The 19,346-nt window shown below is 42.7% G+C and overlaps 2 protein-coding genes and 1 pseudogene across 10 annotated transcripts in view; 2 read left to right on the top strand and 1 right to left on the bottom strand.

The window, feature by feature from the left end:
* PPFIBP1 (PPFIA binding protein 1) overlaps positions 1 to 19,346 on the top strand; it is a 174,073-nt gene that overhangs the window by 69,556 nt on the left and 85,171 nt on the right. The gene's annotated exons all lie outside the window — the stretch shown is intronic.
* C12H12orf71 (chromosome 12 C12orf71 homolog) lies at positions 1,459 to 6,894 on the bottom strand. The gene is given in 6 exon segments (XM_057704119.1): positions 1,459 to 1,764; positions 2,107 to 2,296; positions 2,298 to 2,775; positions 4,370 to 4,529; positions 5,613 to 5,795; positions 6,874 to 6,894. Coding segments are annotated over 6 exon segments (1,338 nt in total).
* LOC130832512 (calmodulin-1-like) lies at positions 15,252 to 16,684 on the top strand (annotated as a pseudogene).

Here is a 19,346-nt window from a genome sequence, read left to right as displayed (position 1 = left end):
TTTCCTGGGGCAGTATCCTCCGTGGTGCCCCTCATGTCTAACCAGCCAGGATTACACACCTTAACTCCATGCCAATTTATAAAGTGCTCCACCTTAAAGGGACCACATTTGTGACTCAAGCAATCTCATATGTAAAACCTTTTAAAATCAACCTTCCTGTGTTGAATTGATTATTCTTTAGTACTCAGTATGGACTGCATACAGACTGTTACCACCAATCATATGTTTACATGGCTTTATCTCTGAAATAATAAGCCAGCTGGAGCTCAAAGATGGAGTTTGTTTTTGCCTTGTTTTTTGTAAGCTAGAAAATTATCTTGAGCTCCGATGTGCTAAATATTTGTGGAAGGAAGGAAAAAAGAGATAAGATAAAGGAAGAGATAAAGGAATTAAAATTGTAGGAAGGAAGGAATTTGAGACTGAAACTGAAGAAGCATATGAACTCTAAAGGTCCTGTAAGATGTAGCAAAAGCTGAGGACGTAGCGCTCTGGAATAAACCTGAGAGTGAATAAGGAGGATGGTGGTGGTACTAGGGAGGTGAGGTGATAACAGTAGCAGGGGCTAAATGTGTGATCACAGCCTTCCTCAAAGAAGTTGACAGTTATGGGAAATAAATAGCGACAATTGTAAAGGAATTTCAGAGGGCACAGTGGGGAATGGGCTGGGAGGGGATTTGGTTGAGTCAAGATCTGCTGAAACACATCACTTTTTGTAAATGGGTATTGGCTCTTAAACTCTCACCCTTGGATGTTCCTTGGATCAGGGCTTCTGTGGATAGCCTCAGGCAAGTGAATAGTAGCACAAAAACAATAATGATACGTATCAAGTGCTTCCGTGATCTCGTTAATTCTCGCAACAACCTTATGAGGTCTGTATTATTGCCTTCCCCCGCGCCGCCCATCTTATGAATCAGGCAAGTTAGGCATTCCCAGTCTTTACGTTCCTCCCAAGTGGGCCACTTATTCTAGCTGAGGCAAGGCGTGCTCCAGCCTGTCAGGTCTTCTAAGAACATCAGACCTGCCGCCTGAACTCCTGAAACTGCCAATTGAACTTGGCTTCCCGAGGGACTCAGTATCCTCTGCCTCTTGCTCGAGCCCTGCAAGTTCGACCAAAGCCATCCTGCCATGTTGGGAATCTGAAGGGTTGTACTGCTGCCTTCTGAGAGTGGGCATTTGGATTAATGATAAAAATAGGTTAAAATATATAAAGTGAAATAGGGTGAAATACAGTAAGAAGCGGGGAGAGGAGAGAGAAAGAATGCCTTCAAGTTAGGAAGAATGATAATACTGAAAATCCCCAGAGAATACACTTCTGTCTTCTGGCCCACATGTAAACCACATGTAAACCTTCACCAAGATGGTGAGCTGGGAGAGGAAGACATGGATAGCAAGAATATGTTTTGTTTATTGGGAAGAAAATAGCTCACGGGGATTGGAGAAGAGGGGCTATCAAAAAGGTTAAAAATCCGGCCATATGGGGTGTCCTACTTCAAGGGATTCTTGAAGTTGGATTCTCTTGCTTCTGTGCGAGGATCTTTTCTTTTGTGCCAGCTGATGGGGGCTCTCCTTGGCCTTCCTGGGGTGCTCTCTCCCCACAAGCGAGGAGAGGACTTGATGCCTTAGCCAGCGGAAGACCCACCCAAAGTTCGGACAGGAGAGGGCTTGAGTGCTGGAGTGAGTGTCCTCCTTCTCTGGTGGACCCCACGAGATTGAGGAGGTCTCTGCAATACTTGTCCTTTGGCTACCAGTTACCTGACTTATTATCTGCCAAGAAACTGAGTGTTAGATATTGTGTAATCCGCACAACAATGGGGTCAATATTTATCCATTTATGGAGCTCAGATCCTTTACCCAAAAACAACCCAACTCCTCACGCACAGTTTCAATACTCATTAACACACACACACACACACGTACACATGTATCTTGGTCACAGTTGGCCTTTTCTTTACTTCCTACCCTCTCCTCTCCCTCAGTGCTCGTCAGTATTTTCCCTTCAGCTCCACCCTGACCCTTTCATAGCAGGTAGTAATGCTCCGTGTGCTCCCACCTGGCCCCTCCATCAGGTCGGCCCCCTGCCTGCCTGTGAGGCATTTCTGTGCGCACCTCAGCAAGCTCATCTTTCTGAAGCCTTGGAGGACTCTATGGAAACTGGATGACGTCTTCATTTTCTGGTGGGTTGAACTTGGCCAAGTCTTGACAGCTGTCATCTTCTTGATGACTAACCTGAGCCATACCTGGAGGGGAGCTGCTAGACAGCTCGGAGTCTTCCTCCTGAACAGATTCGGGGAACACAGTCATCATCTTCATCGTCCTTCTGGTTCTCTACAAATTTCTCAAGCTTTTGCATGAGGCCGTCCAGCTTGCTGAGAGTCAGTTATGTCTTCCCCTTGGGGCACTTGTCTGGCCACTGCCTGTCTCCACTCGGGGCCCAGTTAGCCGTCGCGTCTGAATTGTTAGAGGCGACATCAACATCCCAGGCCAGGGTGATGCTTAGTTTGCAAAACTGTTCTGGGTCGTCCTGTACTTGGTCTCGTCTCCCCAGGAGTCTCCCTGTGTTTTCAGTCCTCCATGTCCCTTGGATAGGAGGGACAAAGTGGATTGAAGGACCTTCGGAAGATGTGTCTTTACAGGAGGTGGTGTTCTCGTGGGAGGAGGTGTCCTCATAGGGGACATAGCCCACAGATAGACTCAGGTTTGATTCAGAGCTGCTGGAGAATGAGTGCACTGTGGAGTTCGAAGGCTCAAATCTCAGGTCTTCCTCATTCCAGGGATCTTCAAAAGAAAGAAAAAATAAGTGGGATTAGGGAGAAGAAGAGGGTAATACAATACTTAATAACAGATGCAGAGAATGGACTGGAGGACACGGGGTTGAGGGGGGCGGGGGGTGAAGGGGAAGCTGGGACGAAGTGAGCGAGTAGCATAGACATATATAGACTACCAACTGTAAAATATAGCTATTGGGAAGTTGCTGTATAACACAGGGAGATCAACTCAATGATGGGTGATGCCTTAGAGGGCCAGGACAGGGAGGGTGGGAGGGAGTCTCAGGAGGGAGGGGTTATGGGGATATATGTATAAATACAGCTGATTCACTTTGGTGTACCTCAAAAGCTGGTACAAGAGTGTAAAGCAATTATATTCCAATAAAGAGCTTAAAAAAAAAAGAATATAAGGTCATGCAATAGTATAAAAAAATAAGTAAATAACATTATCCATTCCTTTTTCTATTTGGAACTATCCCATTCCGATAGAAGTTCATCCTTTTTTGCAATCTCCAATGAAGAACAAAAGAGGCAGCAGCCCTCCTCTTCCTTTAAAAATCTGTTCTTACTAAGGTTCTTGCAACCCTCTCTACTAAGCATCTTCACCAGATGCCTCACATCATCTGTTACTACAGTTGAAAGAACTTGTATTGTAAAAGAAAAAAATGATCATGGTATGAAATTTGAAAAATATAGGGACTTCCTAGGTGGCACAGTGGTTAAGAATCCGCCTGCCAATGCAGGAGACACGGGTTTGATCCCTGGTCCGGGAAGATCCCATATGACGTGGAGCAACTAAACCCGTGCCCCACAACTATGGAGCCTGCGCTCTAGAGCCCGTGAGCCACAACTCCTGAGCCTGCGTGCTGCAACTGCTGGAGCCTGCGCACCACAGCAAAGTGTAGCCCCCACTCACCGCAACTAGAGAAAGCCCGCGTGCAGCAACAAAGACCCAACTCAGCCAATTTAATTAATTAATTAATAATAATAATTTCTTTAAAACAAAAATATAAAAGAGTATAAAGAGGAAGATAAATGTGCCTGTGATCCCCTGTCCAGAGGTAACGTTAATCACCATGAAAACATTTTGATGTGTTTCCTTATCATCTTTTCTTTTTCTTTATATGCACGTACATGTGCACATCTATGTGTGCAGTCACGTATGTATGTAGGTACGAAAGTCACATTAGTTGAAACTGAGATTATTTTGCATTTTATGGTACAACCTACAATAAACATATACATGGCTATTCTGTCACTTTTAACCACTTTCTTATTAATGCCCATTAGGTAGTTATTGTTTTTAATAGATAAATCTGTAGTAAATCCCCTTGTTAATAAATCTTTGTGTCTCTCTTTATATTCTTAAAAATGGGTTTAATGGATCAAACATCACAAATGTATTAAAGGCTTCTAACAGTTGATACCAAATGGCTTCCCAGAAAGGTGATAGCCATTTAGATGCCCATCCTGCCATCATCTGATGGCACTTTTTAGCACCACTTTTCTACGATACCCCAGTAAGTAACTGGGGGAGAGGGTAGGAATACACATGCACTCACGCACACGTGTGCACGCGCGCACACACACACACACACACGCACATGTTGTAGGCTCTGCAATGCTCTGCTCTGGTGGCTGCCCACGTGAAAGAGGTGCTGCCAACTCCTGAGCCATAAACTGGGGACACAAAAAATCCTTCAGATCCTGAGTCTCAGTGGCTAAAAGTCCAACTGCCAGAAGCCTGTGTTCTGGAACTGTTGGCTACCATGGCAACACAAGGATGCAAGTTATAGTCAGAAATGTGGGAAGAGAGAAAAAAGGGATTCAAAGCTATAGTAGCCAGTGCCTTACTCCCCAAATATCCAGTACCCATATCATCCCGGCTGACGAGGGTGCCTCTTGAGGGCAGAAGGACAAATGCCATGGCAGTTACTTCCCTCTTGTCATGTGCGTTTCCAGGATGGTTCCTGTCTTGAGGGAATTTAGAGCCTATTTGGTGAAACGGACATAAACATCCTCTTATAGGACAGAATGATAAGTGCAGCAACAGAAATTAAAAATAATGTCATGGGAGAACGGAAGGAGGCGCCTCATGCAGCCAGGGTGGAGACGGGTGATGGGGGATCAGGAAAAGCCTCCCAGAGGAGATTCCCTCTGATCTCAGTATTTAGAGGGGTGTGGAGGTTAGTGAGGTGGGACGAGGGGAGGGGTTGGGGGAGAGGACCTTTCAGGCACAGGGCACATGTGAACAAGTACCCCCAAGTGAGGAACAGCCATGTGTGTGGGGGGATCAAGCATGAGGAGGTAAATGGGGTCAGTGAGATGGTGGCAGGTCTCCCACCCCCGTTAGGGAACGTGGCTTTATTCCTGTAAGCCTGTACTTGGATGGACGTTTCATTTGTCAGGTGTTCTTTCAGGTAATTCAAAGTATATTGGATATTCGACATGATTAAAGCAAGCAAACGACACAAAACTTCAAGTGCACTCGGCAGTGTGAGTGTTACTGCTTGGCTTTGATGAGAATAGAATCAGTAGGTTTGCACTGGGTTGAGGAATGAATGGGAGGAGAGGAGGTGGAAAATGGGGGGCCTAGACTGTACTTCGGCAGGGTCTGAGTGGGACCGTGAGAGGGCGGGGCCGAGGCAAGGTTAGTGTCCGCCCCCGCCCCCCAAATATAAGAGAGGTGCACAGTCGGTACAGGGGGAGAGTTTCCAAACATAAAAAGTTGGACACTGCTTTTGGAGAGAGTGAGGGTGGGGTCCCCGGCATGGGCAGAGGGCTCGGTTGTCATCAAAGGAGTGTTATTTCCTGAGTGTCTGCACGGTTTTACCCCCGTTCTGCTACCTGGATCTCTGTCCTTGTTGCCCTTGTTTCCTTGTTCCCGGTATTGTCTCCTTGGACAGCCCCTAGTAACACGAGGTGCCTTGAATCGCCGCTTTGCTTTTCCTCGTCTTCCTCTAGGCGCCCCTGCTGCTCACCATGTCCTTCCACGTCCCAGTCTGCCCTTCCCTTCCCAGCATCATGGAACTATGTGGGATTGGTCAGGTCTCAGTGGGTACTTTGTAGGTGGAGGTAGTAAATCTTTCCCTGTCTGTTTCCAAATGCGCAAATTCTGAGGACACACGTGGGGTGTGTAGGACTGAAGACTGTCAGTTGCAGAGACTAAACAAAAAATGACCTTTTCTAAGAGCAAAGTGATCTTGGCAAATGTAGTTACGGCAACCGCCCTCCTGGTCTAAACTGTGGGGCTGTGAGGTACTGTTTCTAGGTCAATTCACTGATTCTCAGGAAGGGAGTAGGGCTTCTGCCCAGAGTTTCCAAGGAATGGAGTATATGTGTACTTGGAAAAAGCATGTTCTTTTTAAAAAAATTGTTTTTTCATTGAAGTATAGTTGATTTACAATATTGAAAAAGCATGTTCTTAAATTAACATTGCTTAGATTTGCTTTTGGTCACTTTTTAAAAAATTTCAAGTTTCAAATAGCATTAAAAGAAACCATATGGTTTTTATATTTATCCAAAAAGAAGCATGGCTTTCAACACACACACACAAACACACACACCCAAAAAGGAAAAAAGCCAAGAAACACTGGTCTGACTTAAAAGAACCTTAACTCATTGGAATCTGTCAGTTGCTTAAAGGTCTTTTTCAAATATTTTTCTGTCTTTGTTTCCATTTAACAATATTGCATTTAAATTTTGCTGACTCTCAGGTTTTTTGCTGTTGTACCAGTTAAATTTTTAGATTCTGTTAAATAAGATTGTTTTAGGTGAGTCTGTTTCAGGAGTTATGATGGCCCGGTGTGAAAAATAGGCAGAGTTGGAGGTGGGGAGACACCATCTGTACCCAACAGAGGCCACCTGGCAGGTGGCCATAGACTGCCACAAATCCCATGAGTGACGGGGGTGCTAGATTAGCCCCAGGGGGTGCAGGTCAGGAGCAGCATACTCCCTAGCATGTATTGACCACTTATCGCATGCCAGGTCTTACTCTAAGCACTTTGTATGTGCTTATTGTTTAATCTTCGCAGCAACCCAATCAGTGAAGTATTGTTAGTTGCTCTGTTTTACAGACCAAGGAATCAAGGCATGAGCAGTTACGTACCTCTCCCACACCCCAGCCCATGAATCCTAGAACCTGGGTTCAAATGTAGTCAGTCTGGTTCCAGAGCCCGTAATCTTACCCTCTACACACTCCTATCTCTCGGGAGGCTGACCACCCACCTCCTCCCTGAAAGATTCCTGGGAGAGTTGACTGAGGCCAAAATTAAACCTGTCTTCTGTTTCCTTGAAAGAAACTCCTTTGAGTGGAACAGCATATTCTAAGCATGTGGTATGTAGGACTGGCCCAAAACAGTGGTGTCCATGTTTGCAGAGGGCTAAAAGGAGATTTAAAGTAAGTATTCAGCTTTCTCTTTGGCCTAATGAGATCTGGGTCTCTCTGCTTTGGCTTTTCATAAAAACTCTGTGACTGCCTCCCAGAGCTCTGGGAGCCTAGGAAAAGATTCATGAGGAGCTTTCTTTCCATGCAGCTGGAGTGAAGGTCAGGGAGAAGCTGTATGCTATACTGTTATCCGTGGAAATGGAACACTTTGAACTAAATGTAAACATTTAAGTAGGAAAAAAATATTTTTCAGTCTAAACTACTAAAGTTTAGAGTGATCCAGAAGCTAAAAGAGCTTCACCTGGGGGAAGCCTCAGAGAAAACTTCAAATTTTATTTTATTTATTTGTACCATACCACCATTCTCTGTATATTCTGTGTGTGTGTGTGTGTGTGCACGTGTGTACATATGCTTACGTATATATTTCATTTTAAATACAATTCAGATAGTGAAAGTCCCTGAAACTAAAGTATCATTGAAGTAGCAACAACACACACCATCTTTAGGATGCCATGCTGAGAGGTCCATGCTTAGCTTTTACCTGTAATAACAGATCAGGGGACTTAGGGTCCTCAATTAACAATACCACTTGTGTTAGTTTCTTTCCTAGGGCCTTATTTTGACTTGGTGGCCTTCCTTTTCTTGGATTACAGGTATATTATCTAAATAGTATAGGTGGCTCATCATAACCTTTTTTTCTTGAAGCAAAATCAACTACATAAAGCTCTTGATGTTTTACAAATGATGGTGTGTCGTGAATTTACAATGTTTTAGACCTGAAGCCAGTAATAATGGGAAATGTAAAAATGGGAATACTTCCTCAAATCCATTTGACTTGATGGGATTTGGAGCCTAAATATGCAGAGGGGGAAGTTTCTAACTTAGAAATTAAGCTACTGTTAGGGTTCCTCTTGTGTGTTAACTTGACTAGGCCACCGGGTGCCCAGATATTTGGTTCACCTTTATTCGAGGTGTGTCTGTGAGGGTGTTCTGGGATGAGATGACAATGTGAGTCGGTAGACTGAGTGAGGTAGATTGCCCTCCCTAGTGGGTGGGCCTCCTCCAGTTCTTTGAAACCTGAGTGCAACAAAAAGTTGAGTAAGGGAGGATTTGCTCTCTCTGCCTGTATGTCTTTGAGCTGGGACGTTGCTTTTCTCCTGCCTCTGGACCCAGACGAGAGCTTGCATCATCAGCTCTCCTGGTCCTCAGGCCACTGGACTTGGACTGGAACTGCACCATTGGCTCTCCTGGGTCACCAGCTTGCAGAGGGCAGATCTTGGGACTTTTCAGCCTCCCTAATTTGCAGGAGCCAATTCCTCATAATAAGCCTCTTTTCTCATTTGTGTATATGTATGTGTATGTGTGTGTATACACACATTCAAGTGTATACTATTAGTTCAGTTTCTCTGGCGACTAATATAGCTACTTATTTTAAATTTTTTGAAATTATGAAATCTTTTAGCGCTATAAAAAGATATCATGAACCCTGTCATATGATACACTGAGGACACAACGTCATTTTTGTGGTAGTCTTGACCATAATGCATCATTGCAGCCTAGTAATGAAACAATAGCAGACAAACTCCAATTGGGAGACCTTCAACAAAATAACAAGTGTCAATGCCATAAAAGGCAAGGAAAGACTGAGAAACTGTCACAAATTGCGGAAAACTAAAGAGAAATAACAGCTAAATGCACTGTGGGATTCTAGATAGGATTATAAGAGTAGGGAAATGACATTAGTGGAAAACCTGGGGAGACTTCACTGTGTTCTTTATTTTCGTTAATGGTATTGTACCAAAGTTAATTTCCTGGTCTGATGATTGTACTGTGGTTGCATAAGATGTTAACAGAGGAAGTGGGGTGAAGATATATGGATGCTGTGTTTGTGACTTCTCTAAGTCTAAAATTAGGTCAAAATAAAACAGTTTTTTAAAATTATTTATTTGGCTGTGTTGGGTCTTAGTTGCTGCATGCGGGCTTTCTCTAGTTGTGGCGAGTGGGGGCTACTCTTCATTCTGGTGCACAGGCTTCTCATTGCCATCGCTTCTCTTGTTGTGGAGCACAGGCTCTAGGTGCGCAGGCTTCAGTAGTTGCAGCACACGGGCTCGGTGGTTGTGGCTCGCAGGCTTTGTTGCTCCGCAGCATGTGGGATCTTCCCAGACCAGGGCTTGAACCCGTGTACCCTGCATTGGCAGGCAGATTCTTAACCACTGCGCCACCAGGGAAGTCCCAACAATTTTTAAAGAATACATAAAAGTATAGTAAATGATGTAACAAACACCTGTATCCTTATAACTCAGTTTGGTCAAGTCTTAACATTTTGCCATATTTGATCCATTAAGTTTTTGAAAAAAAGATAAAAACATTTTAGGTAAAACTTAAGTTCGTTTGTATCCCTTCCCTGATCCCCATTTTTCCCCACTTCTTTATTACTATCCTGAATTTAATGTTTATTTATCTTGTGCTGCTATAATATGGTTTTACATATTAATACCTTGTTTTACCTTTGGAGACAAAAACCAATTTAAATATAAATTTACTTAATATCATTGAGCTGTACACTTAAAAGTGGTTAAGATGGTAAACTTTATGTTACATGAATTTTACCACAACGAAAGAAATTTGGGGGAAAAAAACATTGTAAATGGACTATAGGTGATGCTCTTTAGAAAAGAGAAAGTCCCCGTGGTTTATTTTGCTTTGTAAGAATTATTGTGTTAAGGACATCCTTTTTCCAAACCAAATTCTTAGCTGAAACATTGACAGTGTTTATTCTGGGATGGGTATAATTTTCTACACTCTATTTATATGTTCATTCCCAAACAGACAAAGCCTTATCAGAGCTCATGTACTTAATTAAAGGAGGATGGTGGTGAAAGTAGCGTTTTGGTGTGAGCAAAGTTAAACGGTGCTTTCACATGTTTGGTCATTTAATTTTTATGACAGTCTTCTGAGTCGTGTGTTTTCACCCCACTCTTAGCTGTTGCAGTTCATATTACTCAGGTCAGCCTCCAGAGCCCAGGGGCCCTCTGAAGCTAGGCTGGCTCTGCTGGGAACCAGCCTCAGCTGACTTGTTTTTACATCATGGGTGAATGTCGGAAGTCAACAAATAGCAGCGGATGAGAACCGTAGGTCTCCTCTTCCCCAGCTTCACCACCTAGTATTGCCATGAAAGCAGCTCATAAGATTGAATTCTGCCACACATCTAATGGGAAACGCACAAAAACATCATGCAGTCTTCTTTCCTAAGCTCTAGAATTGTGCTGTGCAACAGGGTAGCCGCTAGCCACCTGTGACAATTAAAATTAAATTAAAAAAATGATTTTTCAGGCATTCTAACCACATTTCAAGTGCTCAGTGACTACCTATAACTAGTGGCTGCCTTATTACACAGGGCAGATAAAACATTTCCATCATCGTAGAAAGTTCTATTAGACAGAGCTGCTCTGGAAGGTCCTGTAGTCTGTCCTCTTGTGCATTTGGATAGCACTCTGAAAGAAAGGTTCCTTAGAAGCAGATGGAACAATCCTCTAGCTAATCTACTGGAATGTAGCTAACTTTCATGTCAGGATCAGGTGACAAAATTCCCTCCAGAGTGTCTAGAAACAGGCCTAGTGGGAATCTCTAGCTGAGGGCACCATTTTGAAAGGTTTAGACAGCTGGGTTGGGTAGAGTCTTGTATTCAGTGTATGCACGGGTGGGAATGTCTGTACAGAACTTAGAGCCCGTCGTGAACACCATTTGACCGATGAAAGGTCATGTGCAGCAGCCATCATGCCGTGAGAAACATAGTTGACTTGATTTTCTGTTTATATGAACTTTTGATTAGTCATTCAAATGCTAACTGCCCCAGAGTACAGATTAAAAATAAATATCACCTTTGATAACTTGTTCACGTTGAAGTATTTTGAAGAATCGCAGACAGTATAATAGCCTGTGTATAGATTGTCTCATTCAGTCTTTACAACAATCTCTTTCCAGTAAACATTGCAGGTATTAACCTCATTTGGGGCTGGATTGAATTCCCCAAGGTCCTGTAGCCAGGCTATTACATGATCGAGTCAGTTTTTATTTATTTCGTGAGAACTCAACGCAAATCATTTGTACAGTTGCCAAACATAAGCGTATAATTTTTCTTGTTTTATTTCTTAATGTCAAGGCTCATACCTACTTCAGGCCAAGACTAATAGTGCCCTGTGCAACACCAAATACAGAGAACCTAGAATCCTTTCCTACCTCTCTGTTAAAATATGTTCTGTATTTTTCAGTTTTGTAATAAACAACTATGTGCTTTCCAGTTGAATGCCTATCAAGTTCCAGGCCACTTCTAGCAGCAGCAAAGTCACTTTTAACTATCTTTGCTTAATCCATAAAGTAGAGATAATAGTGTCTTCCTTGCAGAGTTTTTGTAGTGATTAGAGATTATATATGTGGGATCCATGGCAGATGGTTTATTTTCATTCCATAACTGAGGAATCTGAAATATCTTCCTCTTTCACTGGCATTGCCCTGTGGGAAAAATTATTTTTATTTTAAAATTTCAAAAATAGACCCGTTGCCAACTTTGATCATGTATTAAAATCATGTGTGCAGGGGCTTCCTAGGCGGCACAGTGGTTGAGAATCCACCTGCCATCGCAGGGGACATGGGTTCAATCCCTGCTCCAGGAAGATCCCACATGCCGCGGAGCAAATAAGCCCATGCGCCACAACTATTGAGCCTGCACTTTAGAGCCCATGAGCCACAGCTACTGAGCCCATATGCTGCAACTACTGAAGCCTATGCGCCTAGAGCTTGTGCTCCACAACAAGAGAAGCCACGGCAATGAGGAGCCCGCGCACCACAACGAAGAGTAGCTCCCACTCACCGCAACTAAAAAGAAAGCCCGCGCACAGCAAAAAAAAAAAAAAGACCCAACACAGCCAATAAAAAAAAAAAATCACGTGTGCATTTAATAACCATACTTGGATTTGTATAGTTATCTGAATGTCTCTCCTGACTGGACTGGAGCCTCCAGGAGAGCAAGGCATGTCCCTTTTGTTCTAGGTAGTGTCTGCATCCTCCAGGAGGCTGCCAGATCTGCGAAGCCCTCTGGGATGCTGGTTGTCATAGGGAACCATCCTTTCCCAGTGTCACTTACACGGGAGTCACTCTGGAGACGTTTCCATTTCTAGCGTGTTCTCCATTGGGGGTGGAAATACGCAGAAGGGATCTTTTTGAGGATAAGCATTGGTGAAATGAGTGTCATCCCATCTGGATGTTCAGATGACATAGATGCAAATTGTTTGAGGCCGACAGTTATCCTCCCTTTGATACCATTCTAAATGGGGTAGATGTTTCCTTGGCGGAAGAAATTTTCCACAAGACATTTTGGGAAAGGATGGAGAGAATGTAGACTCCACAGGTGCTTTTAGTTATCTCAGAGGAAACAAGAAACCCCAGATTAAAGAGCCTCTTTAAGCATTTTACTACCTCTCCTTAAAGGACTAGCAGTAAAATGCTCAAAATACAAAGACCTTTGTTCCCATTCTCTAGGGGATTGCAAAGGAAGGGGGTGGAGGTGGGAGCCAGGGATGGAAATCTAAGGAGCTGAGCTCAAGGTTGATTATCTAGAAGGACCTGAGAAGAGTTCAGAGGCAGATAGACTGGCATGCAGCTCCCTAACTCAGTGGGAGAAAATATGGATAGGAGCTGGCCTACAGTGTTATTCTTATATTCTGGAAAATCAGAAAGGTGGTGTATAATGCCTGAAGAATGAATGAAGCATGAATGTGAATAGAAGCAGGAAATGTGAGTGCCTGTTATAAATAACAGTTAACTTCAGTTTAATTAGAAAGGAATCAGAAGAAAAGCATAATGGGAATAGGTGAGCCTGGAGTGGGGGCTGGGGCAGGATGTGGACCGATGTCTGTCTGCATCTTTCTGCATTGTCATCAGCCACCAGAGTTCCCACCAGTAGTTACTGCCTGCACCCCAAGCCTCCTGTCCTGCTCCCCCTCCCACCTTCAAACGATTTACCAATTCAGTGCCTTACATTTCTGTCCAACCTTTTCTTAGCACAGATAAAGCTTTCTTTCTACTTCCCTGAAGCTGAATACAATTGAGCGGCAGGAAGTTCCCCACCTCTGGCTCAGATCTCCCGCAGCATCTGTGAATGGGTGCTGTTGTGTGTCTGCACAGTGGTCTCCATTCAGCTATGAACCACTTGTGCACGTCTCCTTCCAGAAGACAGTTTGTCACCCAGAATGCATTTGTGGTGGCCTACCAGCTTTGGAACTGGTTAATGGAAATGATATTGGTTAATGAGAATTATAGGAAATGATCACGCCAAGACTTTTTCAAATCTTTCAACGTTAAAAATAGCTTTTAAAAAAAAACTATAAAAACAATACAGGATGATTGTGGAAAATTAGAAGATACAAGACAAAAAGGAAGTCTTTTTAAAAGCAAAACTTTAGGAATGGAAATCTTATGAGTGGTTGTCAGGAGCTGGGAGTCGGGAAGTGATATCCATTGTAACGGGACCGGAGGGAGCTCTTTGGGGAATAGAAATAATCTGTATCAGCATTGTCCAGTAAAAATGTGTTTTGAGCCACAGATGTAAGCCAGTAACTTTTAACTTTTAATTTTCTAATAGGAACATTTAAAAAGGAAAAAAAAAAAACCCCAGCAAGAATTAATCAATCTGTATTATATTTAACTCAATATATGGAAAGTATTATAATTTCACCATATATTAATAAGATCTTTTGCATTTTTTTAAGCCAAGTCTTTGAAGTCTGGTGTGTATGTTACGCGTCGGCATGTCTGATTTCGGACGGGACACATTTCAAGGGCTCAGTAACCACATGTAGCAACTGTCCTGGGCAGCACAGCTCAACATTGTTTTTTGGTGGTAATTACAGAACCGTGTACATGTATCAAAACTCATTGAATTGCAAAAAGATACATGCACCCTGATGTTCATAGCAGTACTATTTATAATAGCCAAGACATGGAAGCAAGCTAAGTGTTCATTGATAGATGAATGGGTGAAGAAGATGTGGTACATATATACACGATGGAATATTATCCAGCCGTTGAAAAGAATGAAATAGTGCCATTTGCAGCCACATGGATGGACCTAGACCCTATCATACTAAGTGAAGTCAGATGAAGACAAATATTGTATGATATCGCTTTATGTTGAATCTAAAAAAATGATACAAAGGAACTTAGTTACAGAACAGAAATAGACTCACAGACACAGAAAACAAACTTATGGTTACCAAAGGGGAAAGAGGGTGGGGGAGGGATAAATTAGGAGTTTGGGATTAACAGATACACACCACTATATTTAAAATAGAAAAATAACAAGATCCTACTTTATAGCACAGGAAACTGTATTCAGTATTTTATAATAATAGAAAAGAACCTGAAAACTAATACATATATATATATACACACACACATATACATATATATAATTGAATCACTTTGCTGTACACCTGAAACATTGTAAATCAATCATACTTCAATAAAAAATAAAAATTTAAAAAGTTAATGATTATGAAATTTTTAAAAAACTCATTGAATTGTACATCTGAAAAGGATGACTTTTACTTTATTTAAATTATATATCAGGGGACTTCCTTGGTGGCGCAGTGGTTAAGAATCCTCCTGTTAATGCAGGAGACATGGATTTGATCCCTGGTCCGGGAAGATCCCACATGCCACGACACAACTAAGCCCATGTGCCACAACTGTTGAGCCTGTGTGCCACAACTACTGAAGCTCATGCACCTAGAGCCCATGCTCTGCAACAAGAGAAGCCACCACAATGAGAAGCCCGTGCACCACAATGAAAAGTAGCCCCTGCTCTCTGCAACTAGACAAAGGGAGATCAACTCCTTGATGGGTGATGCCTTAGAGGGCCAGGACAGGGAGGGTGGGAGGGAGTCACGGGAGGGAGGGGATATGGGGATATATGTATTAATACAGCTGATTCACTTTGGTGTACCTCAAAAGCTGGTACAAGAGTATAAAGCAATTATATTCCAATAAAGAGCTTAAAAAAATTAAATTTAAAAAAATTAAAAAAAAATTATCCTCTCGGGCAGTGGTGCTGGAAGCCTCGCGGACACGGCGCTGGTGGCATCACAGTGCTCAGCGCACACCGTGCCTTAGCAGCAGCTCCAGTAGCGGAGGCACCGCTGCGGTCACAGCTGCGCTTGTGCAGCCACCCTCGTTCTCTCTGCTCTTCCTCCCTTTGCTCGCACCATGGCTGATCAGCTGACCCAAGAACAGATTGCTGAATTCAAGGACGCTTTCTCCCTATTTGACAAAGACGGTGATGGCACCATCACAACAAAGGAACTTGGAACCATCATGAGGTCACTGGGTCAGAACCCAACAGAAGCTGAATTGCAGGATATGATCAATGAAGTGGACACCGATGGTAATGGCACAATTGACTTCCCAGAATTTTTGACTATGAAGGCTAGAAAAATGAAAGATACAGTGAAGAAGAAATCCGAGAGGCATTCTGAGTCTTTGACAAGGATGTCAGTGGTTGCATCAGGGCCGCAGAACTATGTCAAGTTATGACAAACTTAGGAGAAAAATTAACGGATGAAGAAGTAGATGAAATGATCAGAGAAGCAGATATTGATGGTGATGGACAAGTCAACTACGAAGAATTCGTGCCGATGATGACTGCAAAATGAAGACCTACTTTCAGCTCCTTTACCCCCTCTAGAAGAATCAAATTGAATCTTTTACTTACCTCTTGCAAAAAAAAAAAAAAAAGTTCATTTGCTCATTCTGTTTCTATATAGCAAAACTGAATGTCAGAAGTACCTTCTGTCCACACACACACACACACACACACACACACACACACACACACATACCACACACACACAAAATCTGCATGTATTGGTTGCTGGTCCTGTCCCCTAAAGATCAAGCTACATATCCGTTTTGCGATATAAATACTTGTCCTGCCTTAATGGTAAGGAAGCACTTAGTGGGCTCCTGGAAGGTCCATCTGCTCATGATTAACACACTGTGTGGGCTGGCCAGTTTTTCATGCATGCAGCTTGACAATTGAGCACAGTGAGGCATTTGTATTAAAAATGAAAAATGAAAAAACAAATTCAAAGCCTACTCAAAGGGGTTCTAGTTCAATTTATCAGTATAAACTGTAGCTGGTTTACTGGAAAGAGACATGTAAAATTGGTTTACCTCAGGATGCGGTGGAAGATAAACTGTCCAGGCACAGCCCCGCTCGCAGGATGGCCCTCTGGTAACTTCCCTGTGCCCCGACCTGTGGTGACCGTGACACTCCCTGGTGGCATGCCCGCATGTGTTGGTTTAGTGTTGTCTGCATTGTGCTAGAGCAGAATGGGCGCCAGGCTATCACCATTCATACAGATTTTTAAAAAAGAAACATCTATCAAGGGAGCATCTTTGGACTCTGTTTTTAAAACCTTCTGAACCATGACTTGGAGCGAGCAGAGTAGGCTGTGGCTGTGGGCTTCAGCACAACCATCAACACTGCTGTTCAAGAAGTAACAGTTTATGTCCATTCCAAGTTCTAAATGCTAGTCTTTTTTTTCTTCCAATAAAAAGACCATTAACTTAAAAAAATAAAATAAAAAAATAAAATTATCCTCTTCAAATGCATCTCAGAAATGGAATTTGGTGATTTTTTAAAAATGAAAGCTCTAAGTGCATAATAGAACCACCCAAGGCTAGTAATTTTTGTAGACTTCAGATGTGTATGTGTGTGTGTGTTTCCATTACACAGCTCCATTTAGAAAGGGCTGGTGAAAAATGAATTAGTGCAATTTTTTAAAAAGGATTTACATCTCTTTGACAAAATAAATAACACAAATTGCTTTGAGAAAGACCCAGTGCTAATTCTAGGAAAGAGCTTATCATTTTCTCCTATGTTTCATAACTACTTCTCTTGCAGTGGTATTAAAAATCACTTCTCTCTTCTGTTTCTGTTACATAATGTGCTTTGTAGTAACTATTTTCATAGTGGATCTGTCTATGGGTCTGCAGGCGTTTTGGGTGTCGGGGCGGGGTGGTGGTCAAGGGTGGAGCTCATATACCCACTTGATAGGAGGAGGTCGTGGGGCAGTTGGTTGTGGGGGAGTAAGTTTAACTTTCATAACTAAAGCCAGGAGAGATTTTTGGCTGTGGAAAGATGTGTCAGTAGTTATAAATAATGTCGTTTGCTTTTTAGCAGCTATTTTGGTATTTTCTTTTTACACCTAAAATCCCATGTGTATGTTCTGTTGAAGCTAATGTAAACATTGATAATTTACAAATGAATACTTCTAAGAGAAATACATGAAAAGGATTATTATCTTCTAAACGGTCTTAAAGCCCAGGTAGCTGGGTAAAATTCTTTAGGACTGAAAAGTCAATTCCAAAAGTATAGGCTGGGGAAGATACCCTGATAAGAAATTATCCCACGGTATTTGTAAAGGAGAAAGTGTGATATCATTGTTTTAAAACTTTACAGTCTGCAGGATACATTTAAGATATGGACCACAGGTTAGGAAGAAGATAAGCTCTTGTCATTTTGTTTTATTTTAGTTCAGGGCTTAGTTAAGTATTCTGTGCTCAAGAAGCAGTTTGTCTAGGTCTGTGGTTAACAAGATGAATCTCATCTGAAGCAGGGGTGGTGGAATTTCAATGAGCATTGAAGATACAGACCCCTGTCTGCAGAAGATTCTAGTTTAATAAGACTAGAAATGGGGCTTAGAATCTGTCCTCTCAACACGCATTTGCCAGTAGACTCCACCTTGAGAAACACTGATCTAGAACAACCACTTAGACTTTGATTAGGTTTTCTCCCCATATTAGATACTATGGTGAAATCCAATAAAAGTCAGGATCCCATTGGGAAGGTGCTAACATAGCTTACATTACAAGGCAGCATTCTGAGTGGTCCATCTGGAATGAAGTGAGGGAGCTCAGAGCGGGAGGGCAGTACCACCAACAGTTGACTCAAGGATGTGGGTGGGATTCAGGTTAGTGGAGACAAAACTGGATGTCCAGCACCTTGAGGGAGATAGTGTGTGACCCAGAAGGGAGATGGCATCGCGTGGGGAAGGAGCCTTACTTAGAGGTTGACTCTAATTTTGGAGTGCCAAGGAAATTTTAAGAAGAAAAAAGAATGGTGAAAATAAGGAAACATGTGAAAGAAACCTGATTGATTTGTATCAGTGATTTTTAAACTTGAACGTGCATTAGAATCACCGAGAGGACTTGTTAAAGTATAGACTGCCGAGGCCAACCCTCAGGGTTTCCGATTTCGTGGGTCTGGGCTGAGACCGAGAATTTTCATTTAAGTTCCCAAGTTTTACTGATGCTGCTTGGGTTGGGAACCACACCCAGAGACTCCCTGCCCTTAGTGAATCTGGTGTCTTGATTTATCAATAATCCACAGATGAGGACTGGAACAAATCCCAGGGGCAAGGTGGAGACTGGATGGCCACCAACGTGATATGTGACCTAGAACGCCTACCACATGGCTGTCTTTTCCCCTTTTTCTTCTGAGATTTCTTTACACTCAGAGCAACTGGTCAAAAATGTCCTGGGGGTGGAATCCAGAATGTGGTCCTAGAGAATAATTTGAGAACTATAACCTTATATTCAGCATATACCCAGAGTACATCCAAAACCCTGATTCAAATTGTATTTCTCAGATTTTATTTTAAAAACATGTTTAAGTATGGTATATCATATTTGAGGACCAGTGTTTACTAGAATATTCACCCACTGCTTTATGGAAATCTCAGCTCTAAAACTGACCTCATGACCTTGACCCCTCAAACGTGCCCTACCCACAGTGTTCTTTATAAGTGGCATCATCATCTGCCCAGTTTTTGTGTCTTGGGTGGACATCACCTGGGATATTATTCCTTCTCTCTCACACTTAAGCCTGCAGCTAATCATTCACAAGGTCCCATCAATTCCATCTCTCAGTATGGCTTGTCTGCTGTCATCACTTGATCCATCCACCAGTTCTCACCTGGACCTTCCCACACCTTCTCTGCCTCCCTCTGGTTTGTTATCTGCATAGGAGCCAGAGAGATTTTGTTAGAAACACAAACCGTATCAGGTCGTCCCTGTGCTTAAACCCTGCAGTGTCATCCCTCTGCATGACATGGCCCTGGCCAACGTCTCCTCAT

The sequence above is a fragment of the Hippopotamus amphibius genome, chromosome 12 (assembly GCF_030028045.1).
Source record: "Hippopotamus amphibius kiboko isolate mHipAmp2 chromosome 12, mHipAmp2.hap2, whole genome shotgun sequence".
Taxonomy (NCBI): Eukaryota; Metazoa; Chordata; class Mammalia; order Artiodactyla; family Hippopotamidae; genus Hippopotamus; species Hippopotamus amphibius.
This window is presented reverse-complemented; position numbering and strand designations above follow the sequence as displayed.